Source organism: Lontra canadensis, unplaced genomic scaffold (assembly GCF_010015895.1).
Source record: "Lontra canadensis isolate GAN:19392208 unplaced genomic scaffold, GSC_riverotter_1.0 scaffold30, whole genome shotgun sequence".
Taxonomy (NCBI): domain Eukaryota; kingdom Metazoa; phylum Chordata; class Mammalia; order Carnivora; family Mustelidae; genus Lontra; species Lontra canadensis.
In genome coordinates, this window is record NW_022631024.1 from 19,601,842 (window position 1) to 19,626,906 (window position 25,065).

The window sequence follows — 25,065 nt, forward strand, 5'->3', positions numbered from 1 at the left end:
CAGCAGGCAGGCCGTTGGTGGGCAGGGAGCCAGGAGAGGCCACATCCCGTGCCGCCGCCTCCCACTGCTGGCTGTGTGCCTGGACTGCCACCTTCCCGCCCTTGCGTTGTCCCCCCACCCCCCACCCAGGCAGCCCGAGTCCACATCACGTCCCTGCGCAGCCTGAGAGCAGTAATTGGACTGTGGGTCTGTGACAGGTGAGGGCCGGGCTGAGCACAGCGACTGGCACAAGTCAGGAGAGCCGGCCTCATCGTGGCCACTTGGCGTGCGCGCTCGGGAGCCCACGAGGCCAGGCGAGGCGGTGGGGCCGGGGTGACCCGCCTGTCTCTGCCAACCCCCTCCCTGTAGGTGCTGCCCGCTCGGGCCCAGAAATGGGATGTCAGGCCTCCAGAAGGAGCACAGTGGAAGCCAGGGCCTCCCCGAGCCGCTGCTGTGACGGCCAGTGAGCGCGCCGCGGAGGATGTCCACCACGACGACAGTCGCCCCCACGGGGATCTCGGCGGCCCCGGGCCCGGTCAACCCGCCCCCGCCGGAGGTCTCCAACCCCGCCAAGCCCGGCCGCAAGACCAACCAGCTGCAGTACATGCAGAATGTGGTGGTGAAGACGCTCTGGAAACACCAGTTCGCCTGGCCCTTCTACCAGCCCGTGGATGCAATCAAGCTGAACCTGCCCGTGAGTGCCCTCCCCTCCCCCACCCACCGGCATCCCTGCCCCTCTGTCGCCCCCTCCCAGAAGGACTGCCTCTGGGCCAGAGGAACAAAGGGGATGCTCAGGGTGTGGTGGTCCCTAAGCGTAGGGAGCCCGTGCCTCCCTGCTGTTCCCGCATACCCTCCTGTAGAACCCTGCCTCTGCCCCCGCCCCCGCTGCCAGGTACTCAGTGCGGGTTGTGGCCCCCTTTCGGGGGGAGGCCAGGTCATCTGATGGGTTTCTTCTTTGGACCCAAATAGAGAAAACCCCGAGCATTGTCCAGGGAATCCCTGGGCCGCTCGTTGGTGGCCTGGGTTCTGGGCCCAGCTCGGCACACCGTCACCGGCGGGCCCTGGATTTGGAGTCTGGGGGGTCTCGGCCCCTCCTCCACGGTGCCGATCCACTCCTGCCCCGGCTGCCCGGTTCCGAGCGTTTGAGAACCACCCGTCCGGGCGGAAGCTGTTGGGCGACAGGTGTGGCAGGGGGTGCACGTGGGCCAGGCGCTCGCCCCAGAACCCGCACCGGCCCTCGGCTGACCGGACACTGGCGAACCCTGTGCCACAGAGTCTGCTGACGTCCCTCTGAACATCTCTTTCCCAGGATTATCATAAAATCATAAAAAACCCGATGGACATGGGGACTATTAAGAAGAGACTAGAGAATAATTACTACTGGAGCGCGAGTGAGTGTATGCAGGACTTCAACACCATGTTTACAAATTGTTACATTTATAACAAGGTAAGAAGGCTCGCGGCTCCCCACTGCTGGGGTGGGTGCGGCCCCGGAGCAGCTCTCAGACGGCGGGCGGGGGCCACGCCACCCCCAGGCCACAGTCGCCACTCGAGGTTCTCAGGTGCTGCCCATGCCCTCCTCCCCCCAAGAGGGGAGCGAAGCCTGCAGCGGCCTTTTTGCGGGGGAGCTTACAGACCAAACACCTCAAACTGTTCATGCCCTCGGACCTCGAAACCCCGGCTGTCGGGACTCTCACGGGCGCCGTGATACCCACGTGCAGCCGCCCCACGTGGCCAGGCCACTGCACGACCAGGGAGCACGTGGTCACGATGGCTTTCGGGGAGGAGAGTAGATGAGGGAAGCCCACACGGTCCTGACTTGGTGGGGCTTGCATTGTTTTCCATTGCGACGGGACACAGCACGGACGGGTTGAGTTGAACTGAGCGGAAGGTTCTGTTTTCCGCGCGCGGCTGAAGGGTGGTTCTTGTTCTTCTTGGTTTTCTGGATTCTTCCAAGAGTCTCCACAGTGAAATCTACTCCTTTCTCCTCCCCCACCGCCTGCCCTCCCCATCTCTGAAGGGATTTTTGAATAAATGTTTTCTTGAGCCACAACCAGTGATGTCTTTACAAGCACGTGGCCCCTTGCCCAGCAAGTGACCTTGGCTCTCCCTGTGTCTTCAGCCCACAGATGACATAGTGCTAATGGCCCAAGCCTTAGAGAAAATTTTTCTGCAGAAAGTGGCCCAGATGCCCCAGGAGGAAGTTGAATTATTACCCCCTGCTCCGAAGGGCAAAGGCCGGAAACCGGCTGCAGGAACTCAGAGTGCAGGTAATGGGGTGGGCGGTGCCGTCCTTCTGTCCTGACACCCCTCCCCTGACCCGGAGTGTGACAACAGCATTTCTTGTGCGAGTCCCTCGGCCCCTCTGAGCTCAGTGTCCCCATCTGTGAAGTTGGGGGATACGGCTGGCCATCTGCCTACTCTGCTGGGGAGACTGGTATTGCCCTGCCCCCATGCTGAGGCCACCTCTTCCAGAAGTCTGGACAGGAGGTTCCTTTGTCCCCACAGGACGTTGCCTTTCTAGCAGGTGTTGTATGCTCTGGGACAGGAGAGGGGCTGTGTCACCTTTTGGGGAGGGCTGGGGGTGCCAGATGAAAATTAGCACTAGGAGCCCTGGGGGGGGTCTTACCTGGTCCAGGAACAGGGAACAGAGGCATGCCCTGATGGAGAGACTGGCCAGGCACCCCAGCCCTTGGAGGCCGGGGTGGGTCCCCACCAGTGCCAGCCATCCCGCTTTGCAGATGGGACTGTGGGTGGTTAAGTAGGTCTGCCAGGTCATCCAGGTGGTTACTGGTGGAGTCTGAGTCAACCCCAGGTTTCTTGGGCCCAGGCCTGGCTCTTCTTCCCGGTCTGCACCTGCTCCAGGCGTCCTCATTCAGACTTTGGTCTAGGTGAGCGCCTGTGGAGGCTGGTTCTGTGGGGGCAGCCATGGTGCAGGGGCAGGGGTCTCAGGAGGGGGTCCTCCCTGGACTGGTGTGCTCTGGCTGGAGGGTCTGGTCCAAGAAGCTTTTGGAAGCTAGCTGGCAGCTAGAGCCCAGCATGTTCAACGTCCTTTTGCTCTATTCAAGGTACGCAGCAAGTGGCGGCCGTGTCCTCTGTCTCCCCAGCAACCCCCTTCCAGAGCGTCCCCCCCACTGTCTCCCAGACGCCTGTCATCGCTGCCACCCCAGTGCCAACCATCACCGCAAACATCACGTCGGTCCCCGTTCCCCCAGCCGCTGCCCCGCCTCCTCCCTCGACGCCTATCATCCCCGTGGTTCCTCCCACACCGCCTGTAGTCAAGGTGAGTGTCCCTGGGGACAAGGTCAGCTGGCCTTCCGATTGCCAGGCCGGGGTTCCTGGATTCGGGCAGGTGTGGGGTGGGCATGGGAGCCATCTGCCACCTGTCCCTGGGCACCCCCTCCTTAGTGGGTGTTTGGTAAACGTGGCTCTGGAGTGGTTCTCTCTGTGCCCGAGGTCGGGCCGTCGCCCCTGACGCGGATGGGGAGACGGAGGCTCAGGGAGCTGCAGGTCACACAGCTGGTGAGGGCGGGCTGTGCTGAACCCCCGTTTCTCTGGCCCTGAAGCCCTGGCCTTTGCAGTGCATGGGTCACTGTGGGAAGGCGTGGGAGAGGAGGGTGGACGGGTCCCGGAGCCCCCGGCTCACACGTGGACTTAGGGCAGTGGCCCAGGTGCATGGTGAGGAGCCAGCAGCCGCACGGCCTGCCCCGCGCGCCCCGGTAGTGTGAGCTCCAGCCCGTCTGCCTCCCCAGTCTGGCCAGAAGTTTTCATGGAGGGACTGTCCTGGCCGGGTCTGGGCTCGGAGCCCACGGTCCTTGTGAGATCCAGGGCAGGCCCTGGGCTGGGCGCTGACGTGTGTCTTCCGTTTGCCCCTCACAGCGGCCCTGTGGGGCAGACAGTAGTTCCCCCATCTTACAGATGAGGAAGCAGGCGCTCGGGGGGGTTAAGTGGCCCCCCCCAAGGTAACGCCCCGCCGCTGCTTTCCCTCCCCCATGGCCTTCACTGCCTGCACCTGTGGGCGGTGCCTGGCCAGGCCGCCTTACACCGTGCCCAGCTGTTTTTGGAGCATGTCCTGTTTGCCATGGCCGGGTGAGCTCCCCCGGGCCTCTGTGGCGCACGCTTGGTGTCCTGTGGGTGCCCACACGTGTTTGTGGATAGCCAGCCCGTGCCCCTGCCAGCCTGGGGGCGGCGGCTTTGCTGGGGCAGAGACCGCGGTGGCACCCCAGAGAGCAGGTCGCTGTCAGGCCGTTAGCCTGGGTGTTGTGGTCCGAGGGGCCCCTCTGCCAGTCTGAGAGGCGGGGAGCTGGCTGAGCTGGTCTCGGGGACGCCCTGGCTGCGGGGCCTGAAGGGACCCTCGTGCCCAGGGCACAGCCTGTGTGAGTGTCTGCCCTGCACCCACAGAAGGCCCTATGGACCTTTTAACGTTCCCTCCTGTTATGGACAACAGCTCTCTGTGGCTCCCACCGCCTTTGGGGTTCAAGACCAGACCTGCCCAGTCAGCTCCCAGGAGTCCTTGGTCCCAAACCCACCGCTGCTGCCCAGCCCCATTCCTGCCCCGCATGCTGGCCCCGCTCCCGGCCTCGGCCTGCTCTCCTTGGTGCTCCAGCTTGGAGGCCTCTGGCCTTTCCCACTGGCCTTTCTAAGCAGGGATTTCTGTCTGTCCCTGCTGTCCCTTAGCCTGAGTCCCGCTTGGGGTCGATCCCAGCGCCAGGTCCACCTCGGTCGTGTTGTCTCTGGAGCCCCCGCACGGCCCGGGGTTCGGGCAGGTGACTTGCATGCCCCCCGTCACGCCGCTCAGGCGTGCTCTTGGAGCCCTGGGGGCGAGTGGAGGGGACCCTGGAGGGGAGGCTCTGGGGCGGGGGGTGGGTTCTGAGTCCAGCCTTCCCACCACCAGCTGTGTGACCTTGGGCCTGAGATGCGGCCCCTCTGAGCCTCGGCGTCCCATGGAGCGCGGGGTGCCACCCGGGGTCGAGTGAGGCTTGGCCCGGTGCCCGGTGGCTGGTGCTCTGGGAGCGCTGGCTGCGAGCGTTCGCGCTCCCAGGCCCCGTGCTCCGTCCCGGGGCTCACCAGTCGTGTCGCCGTCGCAGAAAAAAGGCGTGAAGCGGAAAGCAGACACCACGACGCCCACGACATCCGCCATCACTGCCAGCCGGAGCGAGTCGCCCCCGCCGCTGTCAGACCCCAAGCAGGCCAAGGTGGTAGCACGGCGGGAGAGTGGGGGCCGCCCCATCAAGCCGCCCAAGAAGGACCTGGAGGACGGTGAGGTGCCGCAGCACGCGGGCAAGAGGGGCAAGCTGTCGGAGCACCTGCGGCACTGCGACAGCATCCTCAAGGAGATGCTGTCCAAGAAGCACGCGGCCTACGCCTGGCCCTTCTACAAGCCGGTGGATGCCGAGGCCCTGGAGCTGCACGACTACCATGACATCGTCAAGCACCCGATGGACCTCAGCACCGTCAAGGTACCGCACGGCGCCCGCCGGGGGCGCTCAGCAGGGCGGGCGCACGGGTCCAGGCGGGGCTGGGACGAAGGTGCGTGCGTCCCGCCCGCCCTCACGGAAACTGGGGCTTCGCCACCCTCTGCCCCGTGGAAGCCCATGTCCTGTCTCGGGGGGTGGGTTCCGTACTGTCCGCAAGCATGGGCTTTCTGGTGATGAGCCCCCTCCACTGCCCCGGCCAGAGAGGGGCCCTGGAGCAGGGGAGGTAGTGGACTTGAGGCCCAGAGCCCGGCCTCCCGTGCCTGGGGCTCCTCCTGGGCTTTATAGTGGGTTTTGTTCTGGGTCCGGCTGGTTGTGTACGACAGAGTGGGCTCGTGCTGGGCCGTGAGGGGCAGAGAGCCTGGGCGGCAGCAGACTAAAGGCTGGGCACATGTAGGTGGGGTTCCTGACCCCCCGCCAATCGGCTGGGGTCCCAGTCCACCTGCCCTCCTGCGGGGGGCATTCTGAGCTGGCATTGGTCTCTGGCCACTGGGGACAGTAGCCCGCCTCCTCTGGGAGCTGCCTGTGTGGCCCCGGAAGGTGCTCCCAGAAGGAGGTGGTTGCCTCTTTCTATCAAGAGGGTCTGGCCCTCGAGCAGCTAGTCTCTGGCATTCTGCCTGGTTTCCCCGTGTTGCCAGCCTGGGGCAGAGTCTCCTTTTGGGAGCCGTCCCCCGTGGTGCTTGGGGGTTTCGGGAGGGCAGACCTGGCTGTGTGGGGCACTGGTGCCTGGCAAACTGCGCCGGGGACCGATATCTTCTGTCCTGCCCCCGCCGGGAGCCTCGTAATGTCCTTTCCTTTGGACGGTGCCTCGTCCCCGTGAGTTGGCACCAGCTGAGAGCAAGTGCAAAGACTCAAGAGAGGCGGAGGCCAGTGGAGGGCAGAGCACAGCGCCGCCCGCTCTCCGGGGGGACTCCTAGCCATGGTTTGGATTTTCTCTCAGCCGAGGCGGCTCTCCTGGCTGGTCTTGACTCTGGGGCAGCAGGAACGGGGCTCCCAGGTGCGTGTCCGAGGCCGAGCTCTCCCTGCTCCGGGTCTGCGAGCTCCCGGCTCTGGGCTGGCAGTGAGTGGCCGGCCCCCTCGGCCCCAGAGAGGGGCTCCCCACACGTGTCCTGCCTGGGATTTGGGGTGCGTCCCCAAGGCACAAGAGAGGCTGCAGGCTGTGGTGTCAGGCTACGCTCCACCCCCAGATCCACGATAGCGTCCCTGGAGGTGCAAGTGAGACAAACGGTCGGGCTCCCACCTGTGCTGTCGGGCTCCATGGGCGCACGGTCCCCAGGAGAACAGGGGTCCCCTCGCCGGCAGGATGTCCCTGACGGACAGCTTCTGCTTGAACCCATGCAGACACAGGGAGCTCACTGCCTCACGGAGCAGCTCCTGTCCACTTGCCCTGACTGGCAGCTCGTTCTAAGTGCTACCTCGCAGTGACCGTTGGTGGTCGCGCTTCTGTCCTCCCTGGGAGCGTGGCCATCGTCTCACCACCGCCAAGCCCACCTCGTCCTGCTGGGCTTCGAGGGGCAGGCTGGTCAGCAGCGCCTGAACTCTCACAGAGATGAAGTCAGTGTCTCCACCTGTGAACTGGGGAGACCAAACCCAGCCCCCGCCCTGGAGCTGGCAGCGGAAGCTCCTCGTCCCCCCGGAGCTGCTCCTGTCAGGGCCTTCGCTGTGTGGAAAGTTAGCAGCGCGTGCAGCTGGCAGGGCAAGGAGAGCTTCCGTGGAGGCTGCAGGAGCCAGGATTCTGGGGTCCCGGAGCGTCCCTTCCGAGCCCTCAAGTCCCGCTCCCACGCTTGCCTCTGGGCTCCCGGGGACGTGGTGCGAGGCTGGCCGTGTGGTGGGTCTCCCTGCGGTGCCGGGCAGCGCCCCTCACCCCTTTCGTTCGTGTTACAGAAGAAGATGGACAGCCGCGAGTACCCGGATGCACAGGGCTTTGCCGCTGACATCCGGTTAATGTTCTCCAACTGTTACAAGTACAACCCCCCGGACCACGAGGTGGTGGCCATGGCCAGGAAGCTCCAGGTAACCGAGGTGCTGTCAGGCGGAGGGGCCTTCTGGGCACAGCGCGGGGGTCCGGGGGTGACCAGCATCCCGGGGCAGGCGCCCAGGAAAGACCCAGGCCTCCCGGAGAACGTGGGCCCCGGAAGGCCGTGGGAGAGCCTGCCCCGCACAGCAGCCTTTCTTCTGAGCAGCGCCCAGTGCTGGCCAGGCCCCAGGCCTGCTTCCCGGGCACACAGGGGCAGACAGGCCAGCCTCTGCTCTCCGGGGGCTGCAAGCACGCGTTCTCGCAGGGAGCGGCGAGGCCGAGAGGGCGGCTGCCCCTCCTCCCGCAGATTTGGTCTCTGTGCGAGGGGGTCTTTGTCACCGGCCTCCCAGGGAGGCTGCTGGAGGCTGGGTTCTGTGACCTTCTGCCAAAGTCTGGTGCTGCCCGCCTGTCCTGTGTGGGTCACTGTGCTCTCTTCGTGCTGTGTGCTGTTGCCTTTATTAACAACGGCACCGTAATATTAAAGTTATTTTTGTCAGTCCTAGAGAGAGGGTGAGCACAAGTTGAGGGAGAGGGAGAGAACCCCAAGCACACTGGCCGCTGAGCGCGGAGTATGACACGGGGCTCGATCCCCCCTGGAGGTCATGACCTGGGCTGAAATCAAGCGTGGGCCACTTCACCGACGGGAACACCTTGGTCCCCCAGCAGCCCCCAAATTTTAAATGTTACATAATTGGGGCATTTAATTTTGGAGGAAAGAGTAAAAATTGTGGATCTCTATACGCTCCCAGCAGTTTTTTCCCCTGTATTCTGGGGAAAAATTCCCTGTTTGTTGTGTGAGATGTTCCTGGTCTTTTGCTGAGAACCTTTTGAAGACCCCGGGAGGCAGCTCACAGTGCCCACCCGGCGCCCAGAGGAGGGAGGAGGGAGAAGCGCTTTCGTGCTCCTGGGTCCCCCTGTGTCATGTGGGCCTTTCCCAGGCTCTGCTGGTGCGGGCTGCACCCTCCGCGGACCGGCTCCCCTGCGGAGTCCGGCGCAACAGGCCCAGGGGTCCCGGTATGCCCAGAAGCCGGCAGGAGTTGTGATTTTACGCTGAGACCATGTCCCCACCGTGTCTGGGAGCAAGAGGGCTTTGCCCAGTTGGGCTCCACATTGGCTCTGTGCCTCTCCTGAGCCTGCTGTAGCTCAAGGAGGAAGCGGGCAGCGCTGGGGCAGATCAGGGGTGCCGGCAGCGTGCGGCGGCCAGCGGCTGTGGCTCTGTTCCCGCGGCTTGGCTCTCAGCACTTTGGCCACAGAGGCTGTGAGTCACGATTCCCAGTGCACTGAGCAGTCATGGCAGTCCAGCTCCGGGGTCGGAGCCCCGCACGGGGTAGCCTCTGCTGAGAGTGCTTCTCGAGCCGTGGGCCAAGGGCAGACCGGACCACCGTGCGCATCTGTGCCTCTGGGGTTGTCCTCACCCCAGGAGGAGAGTCTGGGACCAGGGGGCTGGCATCCCACAAGTGTGAGCTGGAGCTCACGGGTGTAGGAGCTTAGCAGGGAGGGAGCTCCCACGTGGCTGTATACCCCCATCTGAAATGAACCTGGGCTTCCAGGAGAGGGGACCTTGGCTGGGAGGTGCCCCTGGGGCCTGGGTCCTGCTCCGTGCTTTCCGAAGCCAGCTTTGACGGGACAGGACTCTTGCCTCTGGAGCCAACTTCTGGGCCTAACTTGGAACAAGAGGTGATGCTGTGGTAAAGCTCTGGGCGAGGTGTGGGAGAGAACGTCCACTGGCCTCCGTACCCGGCAGCTGGGGGCCCCACAGATGACACAGAGGCACTCTGGCTGCTTTGCAGTGGGCGGCAGCCTGTAGAGTCTCTGACCCCGAGGTCCAGAGAACACGCAGATCTCCCGCAGGAGGCTTGTGTGCTTAATAAAGAGGGCTCGCGGACCAGTTCCTAGAAGGCTGCGTCTGGCTGTTGGCCCCGTGGCCCCTGCCCCTGGACCGGCACTCAGCGGCACTCAGCGCCTGGACGGGGAAGGGGGGGGCAGCAGAGCAAGGTGGGGCGGGTGCTGCTCCGATGCCACTCACAGATACCAAGGTCTGGGTCCCTCGGCCCCGGGGGCTGCGCCGTGCGCGTCCAAGAGCTCAGGCGGCCCCTGCTTCCCCCCAGGACGTGTTTGAGATGCGGTTTGCCAAGATGCCTGACGAGCCCGTGGAGGCGCCGGCGCTGCCCGCCCCCGCGGCCCCCGCGCTGAGCAAGGGCGCGGAGAGCAGCCGCAGCAGTGAGGAGAGCTCCTCGGACTCCGGCAGCTCCGACTCGGAGGAGGAGCGGGCCACGCGGCTGGCGGAGCTGCAGGAGCAGGTGTGCGGGGGCGGGCCGGGGGCGTCGGCTCCGAGGGCCCCGCCCAGCCTGCGGGGTGGGACCTCAGCCGCGGGGTCGAGTCTAGTGGGCGCCGGCTCTGGCCCCGTGCTGGCCTCGGGTGGGGAGGAGAGAACGGAGACCGGTGGCCGTGGTCACCAGCCGGGGGCGCCGCTGGTGTTTGGGGGCTGAGCCTCGTTAGAGGTGGCGCCGCAGGGAGGGTGGCCCTGGGCATAGCTGGGCCTGTGACGCCTTTCCCTGCCCTGGGAGATGCAGCTCACGGGAGCCCCTCACGGCCCGCTCGGGGGTCGCCGAGATGGGAAGTGCGTGGAGCGCTTAGCGCACGGCCAGGCAGGCACTGGCCCGGGGTGCACGTTAGCTGCCGGCCTGGATTGTTTTAACCTGCTGTGTCTGCCACGTGACGTGGCGGTGGCTTCTAAACGGAGCTGTCGAAAACCTTTGTACAGACGCATAAACCTCCGTGTGGGGTGGTCTTTGTCGGAAGAATCCTAAGCAGGGAGAAAAAGCGCCCGTGCCCCCTGTGCTGGCCTGAGTGCGCCACCAGGCTCACAGGTGGCCCCTCGGCCACCCACGCGCCGTGTTTCTGGGGAGGACAGTGAGGCCCAGGAGCTCTCCAGCACTGGCTGGGGTAGTGAGGGCAGGGGGTGCCTTTGATGCCCTCTGCTCCTGGACCCGTCTGGCTTTCGACAGCAGAGCGTGGCCCCATGCTCCCGGCTCAACCTCCCCACGTGTTTGAGGTGGCTTCAAGGGCACCCCAAAGGCCAGCCCCCGGGGAGCCTTCTCAGCCACGTGCTGTTTTCCAGCTGAAGGCTGTGCACGAGCAGCTAGCCGCCCTGTCGCAGGCCCCCGTGAACAAGCCAAAGAGGAAGAAGGAGAAGAAGGAGAAGGAGAAGAAGAAGAAGGACAAGGACAAGGACAAGGAGAGGCACAAGGCAAAGTCCGAGGATGAGAAGAAGGCCAAGGTGGCCCCACCTGCCAAGCCGGCCCAGCCGAAGAAGGCGCCTGCCAAGAAGGCGAGCAGCACGGCCGCGGCCAGCAGGTGGGCTGCGGCGCCCTTCAGGCCCCGGCAAGCCCAGTGTCACTTGTCCTAGGTGCTTGTGTGGTGGGAGGATCCTGGATTTGGGCCTCTGCACCTTGGCTGCAAATCCTGGTGACACGGAGACTGGGCTGATACATGGAAAAATGGGCTGGGGGCTGGGTTGTCCTTGTCTCTCCCATCTTTTGCCACAAAATGAGGCCTCTGGCGGCAAGACTGAGCTCTGGATTGTATCCCACAGCTCTCCCTCGGGTTAGCCTCTCAGTCTTGGGCGCTGGAGGGGTCCCACTCTCTGCCACAGACTTCGGCATCTCAAGTCCTTGGGGCCGTTTTCCTGCTTTGGGCCAAGGAGTTCTAGGGGCATTGCCTCTTAACACGGGTTCTACTTCCTGGTCCACCTGCCTTTTGTCCTCACTTCTCCTGGGTCAGGCCCTGCCCTGAGGAAAGCCTGCCACAGACAGGATGACGGGGATGAGGATGGGGGGCTGGTGCTCAGGGCCGGCGTGCCTCTCCTGCAAGGTAGAAGAAGGGCTTCCCAGAGCAGGGTGACAGCTGTGCTGGAGGGAGCCCAGCAGCAGTTGGGATAGGGTTCCAAGAGACAGGAACAGCGGGGACAGAGCCATGGACGCCAGCAGTGTTGTGGGAATTAGTGGGAATTGGGACAAGGTTGGTTCCACTGAGGAGTGGAGACTGGTTTGGGAAAAGGGCTTGGGAGAGGCTGCTGAGGTTGGCCAGCTGTGTTGAGGCCTCTCGTTTTACCCCCCCGAGCAAGTGAAGGGAGGTCGTGAGGTGTTTGAGCTGGAAGTGGTCAGATCCTGGTCATGCAGTGGGATGCAGGAACGGGAGAAGGGACAGCCTCGGGAGGTTTTCTGGTTCTGCAGGCGAGAGAGGCCAGGGTGGTCATGGAGGGGAGAGGTGGGAAGGACAGTCCTCGGGGCCTGGAAGCAAGAGGGCAGGGCATGGGGAACCGGGTGTTTGGACCTTGGCTGCTGGGTGGCCAGTGGCATTAGCAAGGGGTGGGAGTGTTTTGTCCTCCTTCCCTTTTCAGAGGGGAGGCAGGAATCAGGTTTTCTTGTAACGTCTGCCTGGATTTGGGGTCCGTGTAACACTGGCTTTGAAAATGAGTTGGGATGTGTTCTCTCCTATTTCCTGGGTCAGTTTATAGAGCTGGTATTAATTCTTAACTAGTAAGTAGCATTCCCCAGTGAAAGCATCTGGGCCTGGAGTTTTCATTGTGAGGTTTTTAATGATGAATTCAGTTATTTTGGTAGATACAGGACTAGTGAGGTTTTTTAGTTTCATCTTGAGTGAGTTTTGGGGATTTGTGCTTTCGAGACATTGCTCCATTTCCCCCAAACTATGGAATTGGGGGACATTGGTTTGTGTGCCGTGTACCCTTACTGTTTAACATCGGTAGGGCCTCTAATGATGTGTCCTTTTTGGGGGACTCTGTCTTTTTTCTGGGTGAATCTGGAGAGAGATAGAGGGGTTTTATTGGTTGTTAAAACAACCAGCATTTGATGTCATTGGGTTTTATCTGCTTTCACTTCTTTTTGTTCACGGCCTTATTTTTATTACTTCCTGTTGCTTGTTTTGGACTTAATTTGCTTTCTTAACGTAGAAACTTAGATTATTGATTTGAGACCTTCTTTTCTAACCTAAGCATTTAGTACTATTTATTTCTGTCTGCACACTACTTTAGGTGTACTCCACAAATTTGATATGTGTGATTTCATTTAGTTCAAAATATTTTCTAATTTCCCTTCAGCCTTCCTCTTGGACCACAGGTTGCTTAGAAGTACGTTGTTTAATTTCCAAGTATCTGGAGATTTTTTTTCTGGACATGGTTCCGTTATTGGTTCCTGGCTTAATTCTGGTAGGGTCAGAAAACATACCTTGTGTGCTCACAGTACTTTTGTTAAGATTTATTTTATGGCTGGGAACTGGGGAATGTTCCGTGTGGACTTGCACGTGTGTTTTCATGCTCTTGGGTTGAGAATGTTAACTGAAATGTCAGGGAAAAAACAAACCAGAAATGTGTCAGTTAGCTTAATTCGGAGGATGGCGTGGCTGGGGCCTTCTCTCTTCTTGCTGATGGGCTTTACCAGCCACTGGGAGAGAGTCGCCGGGTCCGCGGCAGAAACTGTGGATGTTTCCACTGCCCTTCGGTTCTCAGTTTTGCTTCATACACTCTAAAGCTTGGTTTTTAGGTTCACACAGGTTGAGGGCTCTCGTGTCTTCTCAGTCATTTGATCCTTTTCTCACTATGCCATGTCCCTCTGCTTCCTGACACTGTTCCTATTTCCAAAGTCTCCGCTTTCTCAACACGGCCGCTGCAGCTTTCTTTCCGTTAGTGTTTGCGTGGTATAGTCCCCCCACCCATTGCTTGACTTTAATCTTCTGTCATTGTGTTTAACATAGGGTTGGTGGACCTCATGTGAGTCAGCTCTTATTTCTTATCCAATCCGACTATGTGTTTTAGTTGGTGTGTTTAGACCATTTATATTTAGTGTAATGACTGATGGCAATTGCATTTCGCTCTTCCGTTCCATTATTTGTCTTCCCTGTAGGCTTTATTCCTGTGTCCCCCTTTTCTGCCTCCTTTTGGATTATTTGAATATGGAGATCAGTTTTTGACCTGCTGTATCCAAGATGCCTGTGGAGTGTTAAGGGGAGCTGACCACTACAGTCTTTCCTGGCTGAGGCTTAGAGACCCCCAAGTGGGGAGCAGCTTCTGCTCTGACCTCTGAAACAGGGTCTTCTGTATCCCTGCAGACACTTGCAGCCCTCAGACAGTCCACCTGGCTTCTCTGCCTGGGGCACTACTTAGGGCTTGCCTCTCCGTATAAGAGCCTCGTTTTGGAGAGGTGGAAGGCCAGACAGAACAGGAGCGAGGGGCAGGCTCCACAGGGGCTGGGGGAACATGGACTGGCAGCTCCACGGGGGCTGGGGGGGGGCAGGGGCAGGGGCAGGGACTCTGCAGGGGCTTGGGGGGGCAGGGACAGGGGCTCTGTATCATGGTGCTCTTTGCCTTGTGCCACAGGCAGCCGAAGAAGGGTGGCAAGCAGGCATCAGCCTCCTACGACTCGGAGGAGGAGGAAGAGGGCCTGCCCATGAGCTATGACGAGAAACGCCAGCTCAGCCTGGACATCAACCGGCTGCCCGGGGAGAAGCTGGGCCGGGTGGTGCACATCATCCAGTCCCGGGAGCCCTCGCTCAGGGACTCCAATCCCGACGAGATCGAGATTGACTTTGAGACTCTGAAACCCACCACTTTGCGGGAGCTAGAGAGATACGTCAAGTCTTGTTTACAGAAAAAGCAAAGGAAGCCATTCTGTAAGTCGTGGGGGCAGAACACCATGCTCGCTGTCCCTGCCCTCTCCCCTGCTTCCCCTCCTCCCCTCTCCTGCAGGCCTGGAGGGAAAGCCAGGCCATGGGGCGGGTCCCTGCCCTTGCCCGTTTACGTGCCCCAGAGACACCTGTCTGTGTTCAGCCAGGCCCTTCTTCCCTGCTCTTGGGCAGGCGGGCGGTGCTCGCGTGCCTTGGCCAGCCTGAGGACAGGCGGGAGCCCTGGGTCAGCCCGCAGCCCAGCCTTCGCCCCGAGCCTTCCTGAGGCCCGTTTGGGACCAGGGCTTGCAGGTGACCTCTTGATGGTCCACTGCCAGGGCAGAACGTTCCCCTTTGCCTGGAGTTGAGGGTCCAGAGACCTCCCAGGACAGACGTCGGCACTGGCCCAGGCCTGTCCTGGAAGTCAGTGACTTCACTGGGTGGGGACCAGGCGCTGCCTGGGGCAGTGGGTCCTGGGGAGTGAGAAGGGCAGGCCCAAGGCAGCCCCCAGCTGCAGGAGAGCTGGACAGCGGCCCCAGGAAACAGCCAGGGTGCACCTAGGCCTGCGTGTGGCCCTCTCAGTGGGCTTCCTCGCCTCCTCGGAGGGGTCAGTTGCTTCCTCCTGGATGTCCCGGGAGCCCCACTGTCAGCTGCACTGACCCTTGGTAAGTTCTCCTGGGACTCAGAGGTGGTGGCCTCCCTGCTGAGGCTGAGGGAGAGCTGCATCCGTGCGGGAAGAGACAGCTGTGAGTTTTGCACCTGCGAGCTGGGGCGGCAGCCCTGCGGGGGCCCAGTGAGCACCCAGGAGGGCTGGTGGCCCCCGAGGCCGCCCTGCTGAGCTCCTGGGGTGGCCGCCGGCCAGCTCAGCTCTGTGCTCCTCTGCAGCCACGAGCGGGAAGAAGCAGGCAGCCAAGTCGAAGGAGGAGTTAGCTCAGGAAAAGAAGAAGGAGTTAGAGAAGCGGCTGCAGGACGTGAGCGGGCAGCTGAGCAACAACAAGAAGCCGGCCAAGAAAGGTACTTGTCTGCGGGCAGCACAGCTGCCCCCGCTTCCCTCGCTTGCCTCTGCTCCGAGGGGCGGGGCGGAGTGGGTGTGGAGGTGGGTGGGGTTGGGGCGTGGCAGAGGGCGTGGCTGGCAGGTGGGGCGGGGTGTGGGCGGGGCATGGGCTGCAGACCCAGCGTTCAGTCTGGGGCTTCAGCTGGGGAGCCGCGTGCCCTTAGATGACGCTCTTGACACCCTGAAACCCCAAGTCCTTTGGGTCTCCCTCCTGCAGGGAGGTTGAGCCCATGGGCGGCGTGTGTGAGAGTTCCCCCTGCCAGAACTGCCCAGCACCCCCACAGAGGACTTTCTGGAAGGGCCTAGCTATGGTCTTTGCGGGTGGACCCCGTGGCTTGAGAGGGACTGGAGTCCTGACCCCTGGCATCAGGCTTTCTGGCTGTCCCCAAGCAGGAGAGCCGTTCCAACTCCCTGCACGGAGGGCTCTTACTTTAGGTGAGCAGGTGATTTGGCTGCTGCTCTCGTTCCTCTGGAGCCACGAGAGAGGGCAGATCCCATTTTCCCAGCTCCAGGTAGTGAGCGGTCAGAGTCCACAGCCACGGGGTAGCTGGATGCTGGGCCCTGCCTGCTCCAAGCAGGGAGGGTCCCCCTCTGGTTTCCCCTGGGAAGGGCAGAGTAGGTGCCTGTCTTCAAACGGCTGGCCTCCCCCCACGCCGCAGCGGTTCCTCGTGGCGGACTACTTTCGTGTTTTCTAGACTCGTGTATTTCGATAGTTTGTGAGCCTCTGCGCCATTTTTACCCACACTTCCGACTCCAGATGTGTGGGCTTTTGCTCACGCCAGCTCTGCAGTCCCAACTCCAAGTGGGGTCCAGTGATTCAGTTCCTTTCTGACGCTGCTGGCTTAGGGTTAGCCCAGAGCCCACAGGTGGGAGGCTCTCCCCCACGAGACCACCCTTCTCCCAGACGCCAGCTGCAAGTCCCTGGCCCGCCTTACCACTGACCAGCAGGCTGTGCACAGGGGCTCCCATGACCCTCTGCTCAGACCTAATGCTTGCTAGGAAGCACTTGTACTTGCCACGTACTGCGTTGTCAGGAGCAGCAAATGGAAGAGGCGCAGGGAGAGGCATGGTGGGGTGTGCAGCCTCCCTCCCCTCTCTGGGCATGCCACCCTCCCCGCACATCTGCGTGCCCCTGAGCCCAGAAGCTCAGCATCGAGAGTGTCCTGGTGCTCCATCTCCCGCAGCCTCTCTGCCCGCAGCTCCCAGCCCCAACCCCGCGGTTTTCCTGGTGACCGGCCATCCCGAGTCACTCGTGAGCCTAAACTCAGGTGTGAGCCACAGGGGGCTCCCTGTAAATAAGCAGACATTCTGCTCACTCCGGGGATGCCAGGGGTTCTCGGAGCGCTGCGCCTGGAGCCCGGACAAAGGCCCGACACATTTCTTTACCGTCCAGTACCCTCATGAGTGCAGGCTTGCGTCCCACCGAACCTCTGTTAATGCTGGTGGAGCGACTGGGTGTGGAAACGGGGGGGCCGAGGCTCGCGACGTGTCGGTGGTGGCTCCGAAGAGCTTGGCCGGCGAGCGCGGGGCTGCGTGGGGGCGCGCTTCTCACCTACCGCGTCTCCCCCAGAGAAGGCGGGCTCCGCGCCCTCGGGAGGGCCGTCCCGGCTCAGCAGCAGCAGCTCCTCCGGGTCCGGGAGCAGCAGTTCCAGCGGATCCAGCTCGGACAGCAGCGACTCGGAGTGAGCTCTGCACTCACACAACAGAACCCGCGACGTCGCCCACGCCGAAACTCTGCAGTGTGCCCTTCTCTGGTTAATATACTACTTTCGTTCCACGGTGTGCAGGTTTCTTTTTAACTCAGTGTTACGGTATCTTCCAGTTTTTGCTTTAATAGGTCAAAGATCTTTCTCGTGTGTCCGTGAGGCTTTATGAGCAGGGGTGAGACCACGTAAAGTCCTTTCCTCGTAACTGAGTTTAGTTGCTTGGAGATGGCAACTTCCAACGCTGACCTGGTGACCGTAGAAAACCGTGTCAGATGGGATCTGAAGTTTCTTGCAAAAACCCCTTTCTTAGGCCCGACCTGGTCTGTAGCTCCAGAAAGAATTGTTGGAAAGGAAGTTTCTCTGAGATGGTACCATACTGAAGGCTGTCAGCTTTGCGAATAGGTGTTGTCTCTGCCCTTCGACTCCCCGCGCTCAGCCCTGCTGCGGCCAGGCTTGCTTCTTGCTGCGGGGGCGGAAGGTTGGGCGGCGGGGCCCGTGGGCTCCAGTCCGGGCTTCTGCAGGGGAAGGTTGGGGAGAGGCAGGTGGGCGCAGAGGGAGGGGCGTCAGGAGCTCCCGGGAGGGAACACGGGGGCCGCCTGTGCCACGCGCAGCTTTCCATACACTGAAACTTTTACCTCAACTTAAAAAAAAAGGAAAAAAAAAAAAAAAAAATCAAAAAAAAAAAAAAAAAAAGGAGACTTTTTTTGTAAGGTTCAATTTTCTACGAAAGTCCAGCCCCATGTGTGTCCCCAACCCGTGAGCTGCCGGTGCCGCACACTCTGGAGACCTTTCCCCGGTTTCGTGTATATAGGAACACTTTATTTATTAACATCATTGGTCGTTTTTTTTAAAAAAAGAAAAACAAAACTGCTAAAGAAATGCATTAAAAAAAAAAAAAAAAAGCAGACACGCACACACAGGCCTTTTATGTGGTTGGAAGGAGAGCCCCAGACCCTGCCCGGATGGCGGACTGTGACCTCCAGGTGCTGGCGTCCCGCCACCTGTGCCGGTGCTCAATCGCGCCTGCGCGCTCGCCCTTCCCCGCCGGCCCCGCGGCCCGTGTCTGTCTCCGTGTGCGCGCGCGGGGTCCAGACGCACAGGCACAGACAACTTCCAGCCGCAGCACATGCTCAGTCTTCGTTTTGTGTGTCGAGTTCTTTTGTACTCACTTCTGGTCTCTTTAGGACTGTTTTAAAAGAAATCAATTTAGGGAACCCCAGTTATATAATATAAACTTTGTAATCTGAAAGAAAAAAATGTATAGTAAATCTAAGTCTTGATTTTTAACTTTCTATTGTAAAAAAATAATAATAATAATATACAGAGTTTAACAGAAGGTTATGTTTTGGTTTTGTTTTTTTCCAGAGGCTGCCCTGCGGCCTTTGGGTACAGGGACACTGACCGCCTGAACTCAGAGCATTGTGGCTTCGGCCACGAGTCCTGGGGGCCGGCCGGCCAGTCCCCCTCCCCCCCACGGGGCACCCCTCACCTCCCAGCCCCGAGGGCAGGAGCAGTGGCCTGGCCAGGCTCTCCCCAGGGGCAGGAGGAGCCTCTGGCCCTCCCTCAGCCACAGGAGGCTTTGCTCCCAGAAGACCACTCCAGGCTCCCTGCTCAAGCATTTTCCCGTTAGCACAGAAATGACTGAGATAGGGCCTTCTCCCAGACCTTCCTGGGAGGACTTCCTGGAGGTGGGTGCTGGGGGCAGAGCTGGCCTTGGGTCTGGTGGTGAGTTTCCAGGTGGACGGGGGGAACTGGTCATCGGTGTCCAAGTAGGGGGCGCAGTCTTTACAAATTCTTAAAATGAAATCAGGTTCCCCCGGCCCTTAACGGTCACAGGTGCCCTTGCTGGACGTGGAACTGATGAGGCGGTCGGTGGGTGGCGGGTTACCATGTTTCTTATCTGCTGGTGATTCTGACGCTTGGTGAGTTTTGAGCCAGTTTGTTAAACTTTTCATTAAGTTTTGTTTATAATAAAAATATATGTGGATTTTTCAACTTGCCATTTTTTAGAGTTACCCTTGTGTTTCAAAGATGTTTTTCTAAGCAGATCTGTAACAGAATATTTAAACTAGGACTTTAATACGTGACACGATGGACGGCAAAGCGGGCTCTCGCTGGCCACGGGCAGCAAGCATGCCTCCCCGAGCAGGGGGTGCCGGGCCATGCGTGGGGGGCTCCTGGGGAGCACCTGTCCGGCTGCGGGCGTAGTGGGGGCGGTCACCTGCGTGAGCCCGGCACAGTGGAAGCATTTCAGATCGCTTCACTGTCCGCTGGCTCTGCGGGAGACATGGGTTCCAGAACAACTCTGCCCCTCTCCCCTGCCCCTAGTGAGGCCACCGGCCACCACGGCGCAGAGGGCTGCCGGCTGTCGGAGCAGTGTAGTTCGATGGTGCTGGTTTCTTAGGGCTTTCTGTGCAGGCTTCAAAGCCGATGTCTCTTCCGAGTTCAGGTGAACGTCCTCAGTCCCCTCGAGGTCAGCCTGTGGGCCTTTGCCGTCTCCACGTCTCTGTGCTGGGGAGACCGCAGTCGGACAGGCCGGGCTCTTGAGGCACGGAGAACCCGAGGGCGGCTTTCACGGCCTCTTCCCGAGGGAGAAGGAACCGTGCGGTTAGCAGGCTGGTCTCATGGGAGCCCCAGAGGCCCAGGGGACAGAGACTCCTGCTCGAGATGGGCGGTGTCATCTTGCGTACAAACTGTAAGATATGTTTTCTTTTCGTTTCTCTTTTTGTTCTTAAGCAACATCACGTCTGTGACAGCTCTCTGGGGAAACACCCCCTGGAGAAAGGATGCGTTCCCCCCAAGTGTAGCCTGTCCCTCAATACTGACATCACGCTTCCAGAAGTTTTTCTTTTTTATATTTAAAATGTTACTTTTCTGTATGATGTGCATGCAAGTTTACGGTAACTTTTCTTACTTTTTAGTGCCGTTTCTAGTATATTCCTGTAAATGTCAGTTACTGAAAATTGAGTCCAATGTAAGTAGTTTTAGCTCGTTTATTGCAATGCTGGCCTCAACACAACAGAATAAAAATGGTAGAAAGTACTCTTTGATGTTTCTGGTAATCATAGACCCTTCTCCTGGGGCATTTGTTTTGTTTTCATAATAAAACCAAAAAAAAAAAAAAAAGGGGCCCGTGTGTGCCTTTGCTTGTGCTTTCGGGCGGCTCCCGGCCTCGCAGACGCGCGTGTGGAGGTGTCGCGAAGGCCGCCCGCTGCCCTCAGGGGTTCCTCGTGGCTCACACCCTGGGACGTTCAGCCGCTGAAGCAGCCGAGCTCCTCAGCCTGGGCAGGAGGGCACCAGGATTTGGGGGACATCACCGTAGCCTTTCTCTTCCCCTGAATGGCCTCTAGAACAAGCAGCCGTCTTTGTAGAAGCACAGCCTAGGTCACACTGGGTCTCACTCGCTGTTCCCTCCTCCCTGTGCAGATGCCTCCCCTGGCACTCCGGCTGCGTGGGGGTTGGTTGCAGGGCGGGTTGCCGGCGGCAGGCAGCAGACACTGTCCTGCGGGCACAGTCGCCTGTCTGCTGGAGTTTTCCAGCACTCCGTAGAGCCCAGCAGAGGAGAGGCTTCTGCAAGGAATGGACGGCAGATGGGTGCTCTGATACTGTTTTTTGAGCAGTCGTGGCTGTTAGCGCCTGTCTCGACAGCACCCTCCCTCCCACCCCCCGGCTGTCAGCAGGCGCACCCTTCCAGCATCCTCTTAGCACGTGCCATCCTTGTCCGGACTCTTACCCCCTTTCATCTAGGCTGACCTCCCTAAGGACGGGGACTGGGCTGTGTCCACCTCCGTGGCCCCAGTCCCGGCCTGGGAAACCAGCCGCAGGGCTTCCTTCCAACAGATGGTGGCTTCCTATGCTCTAAGCAGCTTAGCGCCTGCTGTCCTATGGATGGCCGCTGCATGTCGGTCCCCTGCACACCCTGATCTGTGCAGACACTGGCCGTGGCCAGTGCGGTCTTCCCAGGTGCTCTCCATGCCTGGGGTCGGAGTAACCAGCACCTGTTCTCAGGGTGATCTGAGGCGCGCACCAGTGGCAGGGGCACTCCAGACGAGTCTGCAGTTTGCTTTCTTCCCGAGCAGGACTTACTGAACTGCAAGGACGTCGCGCGAACAGTCTCCTGGGTAATCCCAGTGTCAGGGCGGCCAGACGCAGGCAGGTCTTACTCGGTGGAGACGGGGCAAGCTTTCCTCTTCAACACCAGGAGGAGACTCGGAAAACGTGACTTCAAACCTCCCGACCCATGCAGCGGGAAAGCCTAGGGTCCATGGCTAAGACCAGGCCTCTGGCTGGACATTCGGGGAGCGAACTCTGACCCAGCAGTTCCGCTTCCAGGAGGCTTGCTAAGGAACTTGCACACCCACAAAAAGAACCAGGTCCGACGAAGCCCGGGACACGCTGTGTGTAGGGCGGCCACGGGAGCATCTCGTGAGCTCATGGGAGTGCTGCCAGTCAGACATTCAAAGCATGACGTAGATGTCCGTCTGGACAGCTGGGCAAGGAGAAACCCGCAGGACGAGATGCGCAGTGCCGGCCGTGCCTTTAGAACCCTGCACGACGGCATGCGCAGAGCTGCTGCTCACGGCTGCCTGCGGGGGACGCTCCTGTTCTTCATGGATTTCTGTAACGGGGTTTGTAGCAATCGTGAGATTCTCCTGTTGCAAAAACCTAACCTAAAGCCAACTTACGGTATTATGAACGAACAGATAAGAGTGAAGAAGGAAGGAGTCCCCCAAAGCATATTTATTTAGAAAAATCGGCTTTGACAAAAGATATCCCCACATTTGCAGAGCCGCGCAGACGTCCCTTACAGCCGAAGGCCAGTCCATTGCAAATGCCAAACGGTCCACGTGGGGCCGCCGCAGGGCTGACCGGCCGCCGCCTCTCTGCACGGGGCTGCGAGATCCTGTCAGAAATCTCTGTAAGCAGCTGATGTGAAACTTGGAAATACATCTTGGTTTCCGAACTGTTTTTTGGATGCCTTCGCATGCTTGCCCCCAAGTGTGGAAGCTGGCATAGAAGCTTCTAGAAGCTACTGCAGTGCATCGCACACAATTCCTGTTTTCATCGTCGAAGGCCCTGCTACGAGGCTGCTGCTGGCCCCTTACTCCCACCCGGCCCCGCCCGCTGCGCTTGGCCATACCTGACGCTGGTTCCTTCATCTTTTTTGGTCTGTCCTGTTCTTGACCAGGCAGAAGGCAATCCTGGAGACGACCTAGAAAGTTCTGAAAAGGTCTGGAGCCAGGGTTGTCCGTCTTGCTTGGGCCTCTTGGAAACATAAGAGAAAAGCCACATCTAGCTGTGTCCCCACCCGGGCCTTGTCCCCAGTGCTGGCAGGGCTGCCACTGAGCCCGGGAGCCAGGTCCGCTGCTCGCGTGGTATGTGGAGAGGCCTCAGGAGCCCCTGCGAGCATTCTTGGGTTCTGGAAGCACAAGTGGGTCTCCTTGTTCACTGTCCAGAACCTCCCAGTAAGGCCTGGGGACCACCAAGGCCACTCACTGAGTGCAGCACGGCCTGATCTCCGCCCAGCTCAGCGCCTGGGCCCAGGGCGTCCCACAGAAACTACATGATGGTACAGAACTTGGATCGGCCTGTGTCCCGAGAGACTCCGAGCTTGTGTCTGTCCCGGACCAGGATGGCCTCGTTTCCGTACTGTGAGTACCACATGCTACGGCTCCTGCTCAGGTAGGTCCCGGGGGGTCCCGATTCCAGCTGTTGTTGCTGCTGCTGCCAGATGAGCAAGGACACGTCCCGGTACCGCAGCCGGGCGTAGCTTTCGGACAGAGCTTTCTCTGCCAGCGGCACACGGCCGCTCATCACTGGTCGGCAGCTCCCCACTCCTGGGTGCCTGCGCGCCAGGCCTCTCTGAGCCAGTCGTCGGCGTGGACGGCCGCACACTGCTCACTATGGACACTCACCAGCCGCCTTGTGAGCTGCTGGGGCTGAGGACCCCTTATTTAACTCAGTGCTAAAAACTACGGACTCAGGCCAGGTGTAGGCAACACCTTCAGGAGCGCGGCATTGCAAGGGAAGTGGAGAGGAGCCTAGGGCGCCGTGGAGTCATCCAAGGACCCCTGAGCAGTGCAGTGGCACCCTGGTCCCCGCTTTATCAGACGAGCGGCTGCCAAGGGCGAGATTCCCACCCGGGGGCCCCTGGCCAGGTGTGGGCTGTGATTCCAACACCACAGCCCGGCCCACTCAACTGGAACCAATGCATCTGGTGCCCTGAATGCAAGGACATCGCACAGCTGGACAGATGTTGACCTCTGTCTCCATAACTGCCCGCTCAGATGCAAGCCTCCGTCGGCTTCCGGCACCACGAGGCCGCTCTGATGGAGCCAGCGTCCGTTCAGTCCTGCGTCCTCCGCGCTCACCCAGCTGACGCTACAAAGAAATGAACACGCTGTCAGGTGCGGGGAGACGGCCCAGCAGCGAGGGGAGGCTTTGCGCGCCCAGTCTCGGCTCTTTGGGGATCACAGCCTCCAGCCAAGCTACTAGCACCTGGCACAACCTCCCCTGCTGTCCCGCGACCCAGACTGTGAGCCTGCGTTTAAGAGGCAGACCTGTGACCCCTCCCAGTGCCTTTATGGACGAACGGGGGTCCTGGGGGAGCCGTCTGTGGGCGCGCCAGTGTCGAGATCTAGGAAATGAAGTCCCAAGAACCTGAGCGGGCGCAGGTTTCGGGACCGGCCCAGCAAGCGCCCGGCGGGAGAGCGGGTTTGCTGAGGCTGCTGAAGGGGGCTCAGGACTCACCGGGCCACCAGGGCCCTTTCTGCTTCAGGCAGCCAGAGGCCCCTGGGCGGACAGGGGGAATGGACAGGAAATGATGCGGAAACCAAGCACGAAGCATCCACTAACCACCCCCCATGCTTTCCCAGGCTGCAGGATTTCTGCACGCCCCGTGCTCTGGTCACGCAGCCGCCGGTGGCTGCCACAGGTTCTCCCCAAGTCGCCGGGCCTGAGCCCAGGAGCCCGTCGGGGCACCTCTGGGTCCTCCACCTACGGCCGCCTCGTGCCCGCGCTCTCCCTGTCACCCTGCCCACGTCTCCCATCGCCACCTGCGCCCATCGCCTCGCGCCCCAGTCCCCGCGCCCCCGTCGCAGACCCACTCCCCCCACCGCCGCCCTCTCCCGCTGCCTCCCGCGCTCCAGGGCCTCCCGTCCCCCCACGCCCCTCACCGCCGCCGCCCCCCCACCGCCCTCCCTCTCCTCCGTCTCCCGCCCCCTCATCTCCGTCGCCCCCATCGCCTCCGCCCCCGCCTCCCGCCCCCAGCCGCACGCCGGCGCCCAGTCACCCGCGCGGAGGGGCCTCGGGGGGCCTCGGGGACGCGCCGGCGGCGGGGCGGGGCGGGGCGGGGGCCGCGTTTCCATGGCAGCGCCGCAGGCATGCACAGCCGAGCGCCGAGCAGGCAGGCGGGCGACACGATCCCGGGGCGCCGGAGCGGCCGCGTCCCCGCCCCGCCCCGACCGCGGTTTCGCCCTCCCGCGGGCGGCTTCGGCCGCGCTGCAGCTTCTGCTCCCCGCGTCCGCGCTCCCAGTAACCCGCAGGCCTCGGAACACGATGGTGCGGGAGGGGCCGGCGGGCGGGGGTGTCGGGGCACCGGACGGGCACTGGCGTCGCGGGCCGTGATCAATCACCGAGTCCGTCTACAGAAAGTAGCGGAGGAACAATCACGTTCGTCCCTTCGGGCTCTCGAAATGACGTCCTGGGCCCCCGTCCCCCCGCTGTCCCCGAGGGCGCCGCGCCCTCCCGGCTCGCCAGTAGCGCCCTCCCGGGGCCTCCGCGCTGCCCTCGCCGGCTGATGCGCCGACGCGAAAGACGGTCGGGAAGCGGGTCCACGGGCGCTGCCCCTGCCCGCGCTGCCCTCGCGCCCGCCGGAGCACCCCGCCCCCCGCACACGCAGGTCTGCGCCCGCCCGGCCAGCGCGGCCTGCACCCGCGCGGACGTTCAGCAAACGGCGGGTCCGGGAGTCAGACCCCGGCAAGGCCGGCCCACGCGCGGCGGGGAAGCGTGACCGCGGGGAAGCGGCCGCTTGTCATCGCGAAGAGACGTGTTTCTAGGTTTCTCTTGGGCCAAGGAGGGACGCAACGGAACGCGGGTGAAAATGCAGGAGCGCGTGGGCTGCTCCGACGCGGCGCGGGCAAGGACACCCGGGCG

The 25,065-nt window shown here is 61.3% G+C and overlaps 2 protein-coding genes across 3 annotated transcripts; one reads left to right on the forward strand and one right to left on the reverse strand.

The window, feature by feature from the left end:
* Positions 1-348: 348 nt before the first annotated feature.
* On the forward strand, positions 349-16,909 carry BRD3 (bromodomain containing 3). Of its 2 annotated transcripts, none has more exons than XM_032866248.1 (11): positions 349-673; positions 1,289-1,426; positions 2,102-2,249; positions 3,048-3,262; positions 5,067-5,438; positions 7,338-7,466; positions 9,579-9,770; positions 10,592-10,827; positions 13,868-14,160; positions 15,037-15,165; positions 16,776-16,909. In XM_032866248.1, exons 1-11 carry the CDS (start codon positions 461-463, stop codon positions 16,889-16,891), a joined length of 2,181 nt encoding a protein of 726 aa, XP_032722139.1. In that variant the 5' UTR covers positions 349-460; the 3' UTR covers positions 16,892-16,909. The 2 variants fall into 2 exon arrangements, with proteins under 2 accessions (XP_032722139.1, XP_032722140.1); XM_032866249.1 differs by having other exon boundaries at positions 2,156-2,249.
* A 5,136-nt stretch (positions 16,910-22,045) lies between these two features.
* On the reverse strand, positions 22,046-22,788 carry BRD3OS (BRD3 opposite strand). The gene has a single exon (XM_032866270.1). It carries the CDS (start codon positions 22,723-22,725, stop codon positions 22,471-22,473), a length of 255 nt encoding a protein of 84 aa, XP_032722161.1. The 5' UTR covers positions 22,726-22,788; the 3' UTR covers positions 22,046-22,470.
* Positions 22,789-25,065: the final 2,277 nt, after the last annotated feature.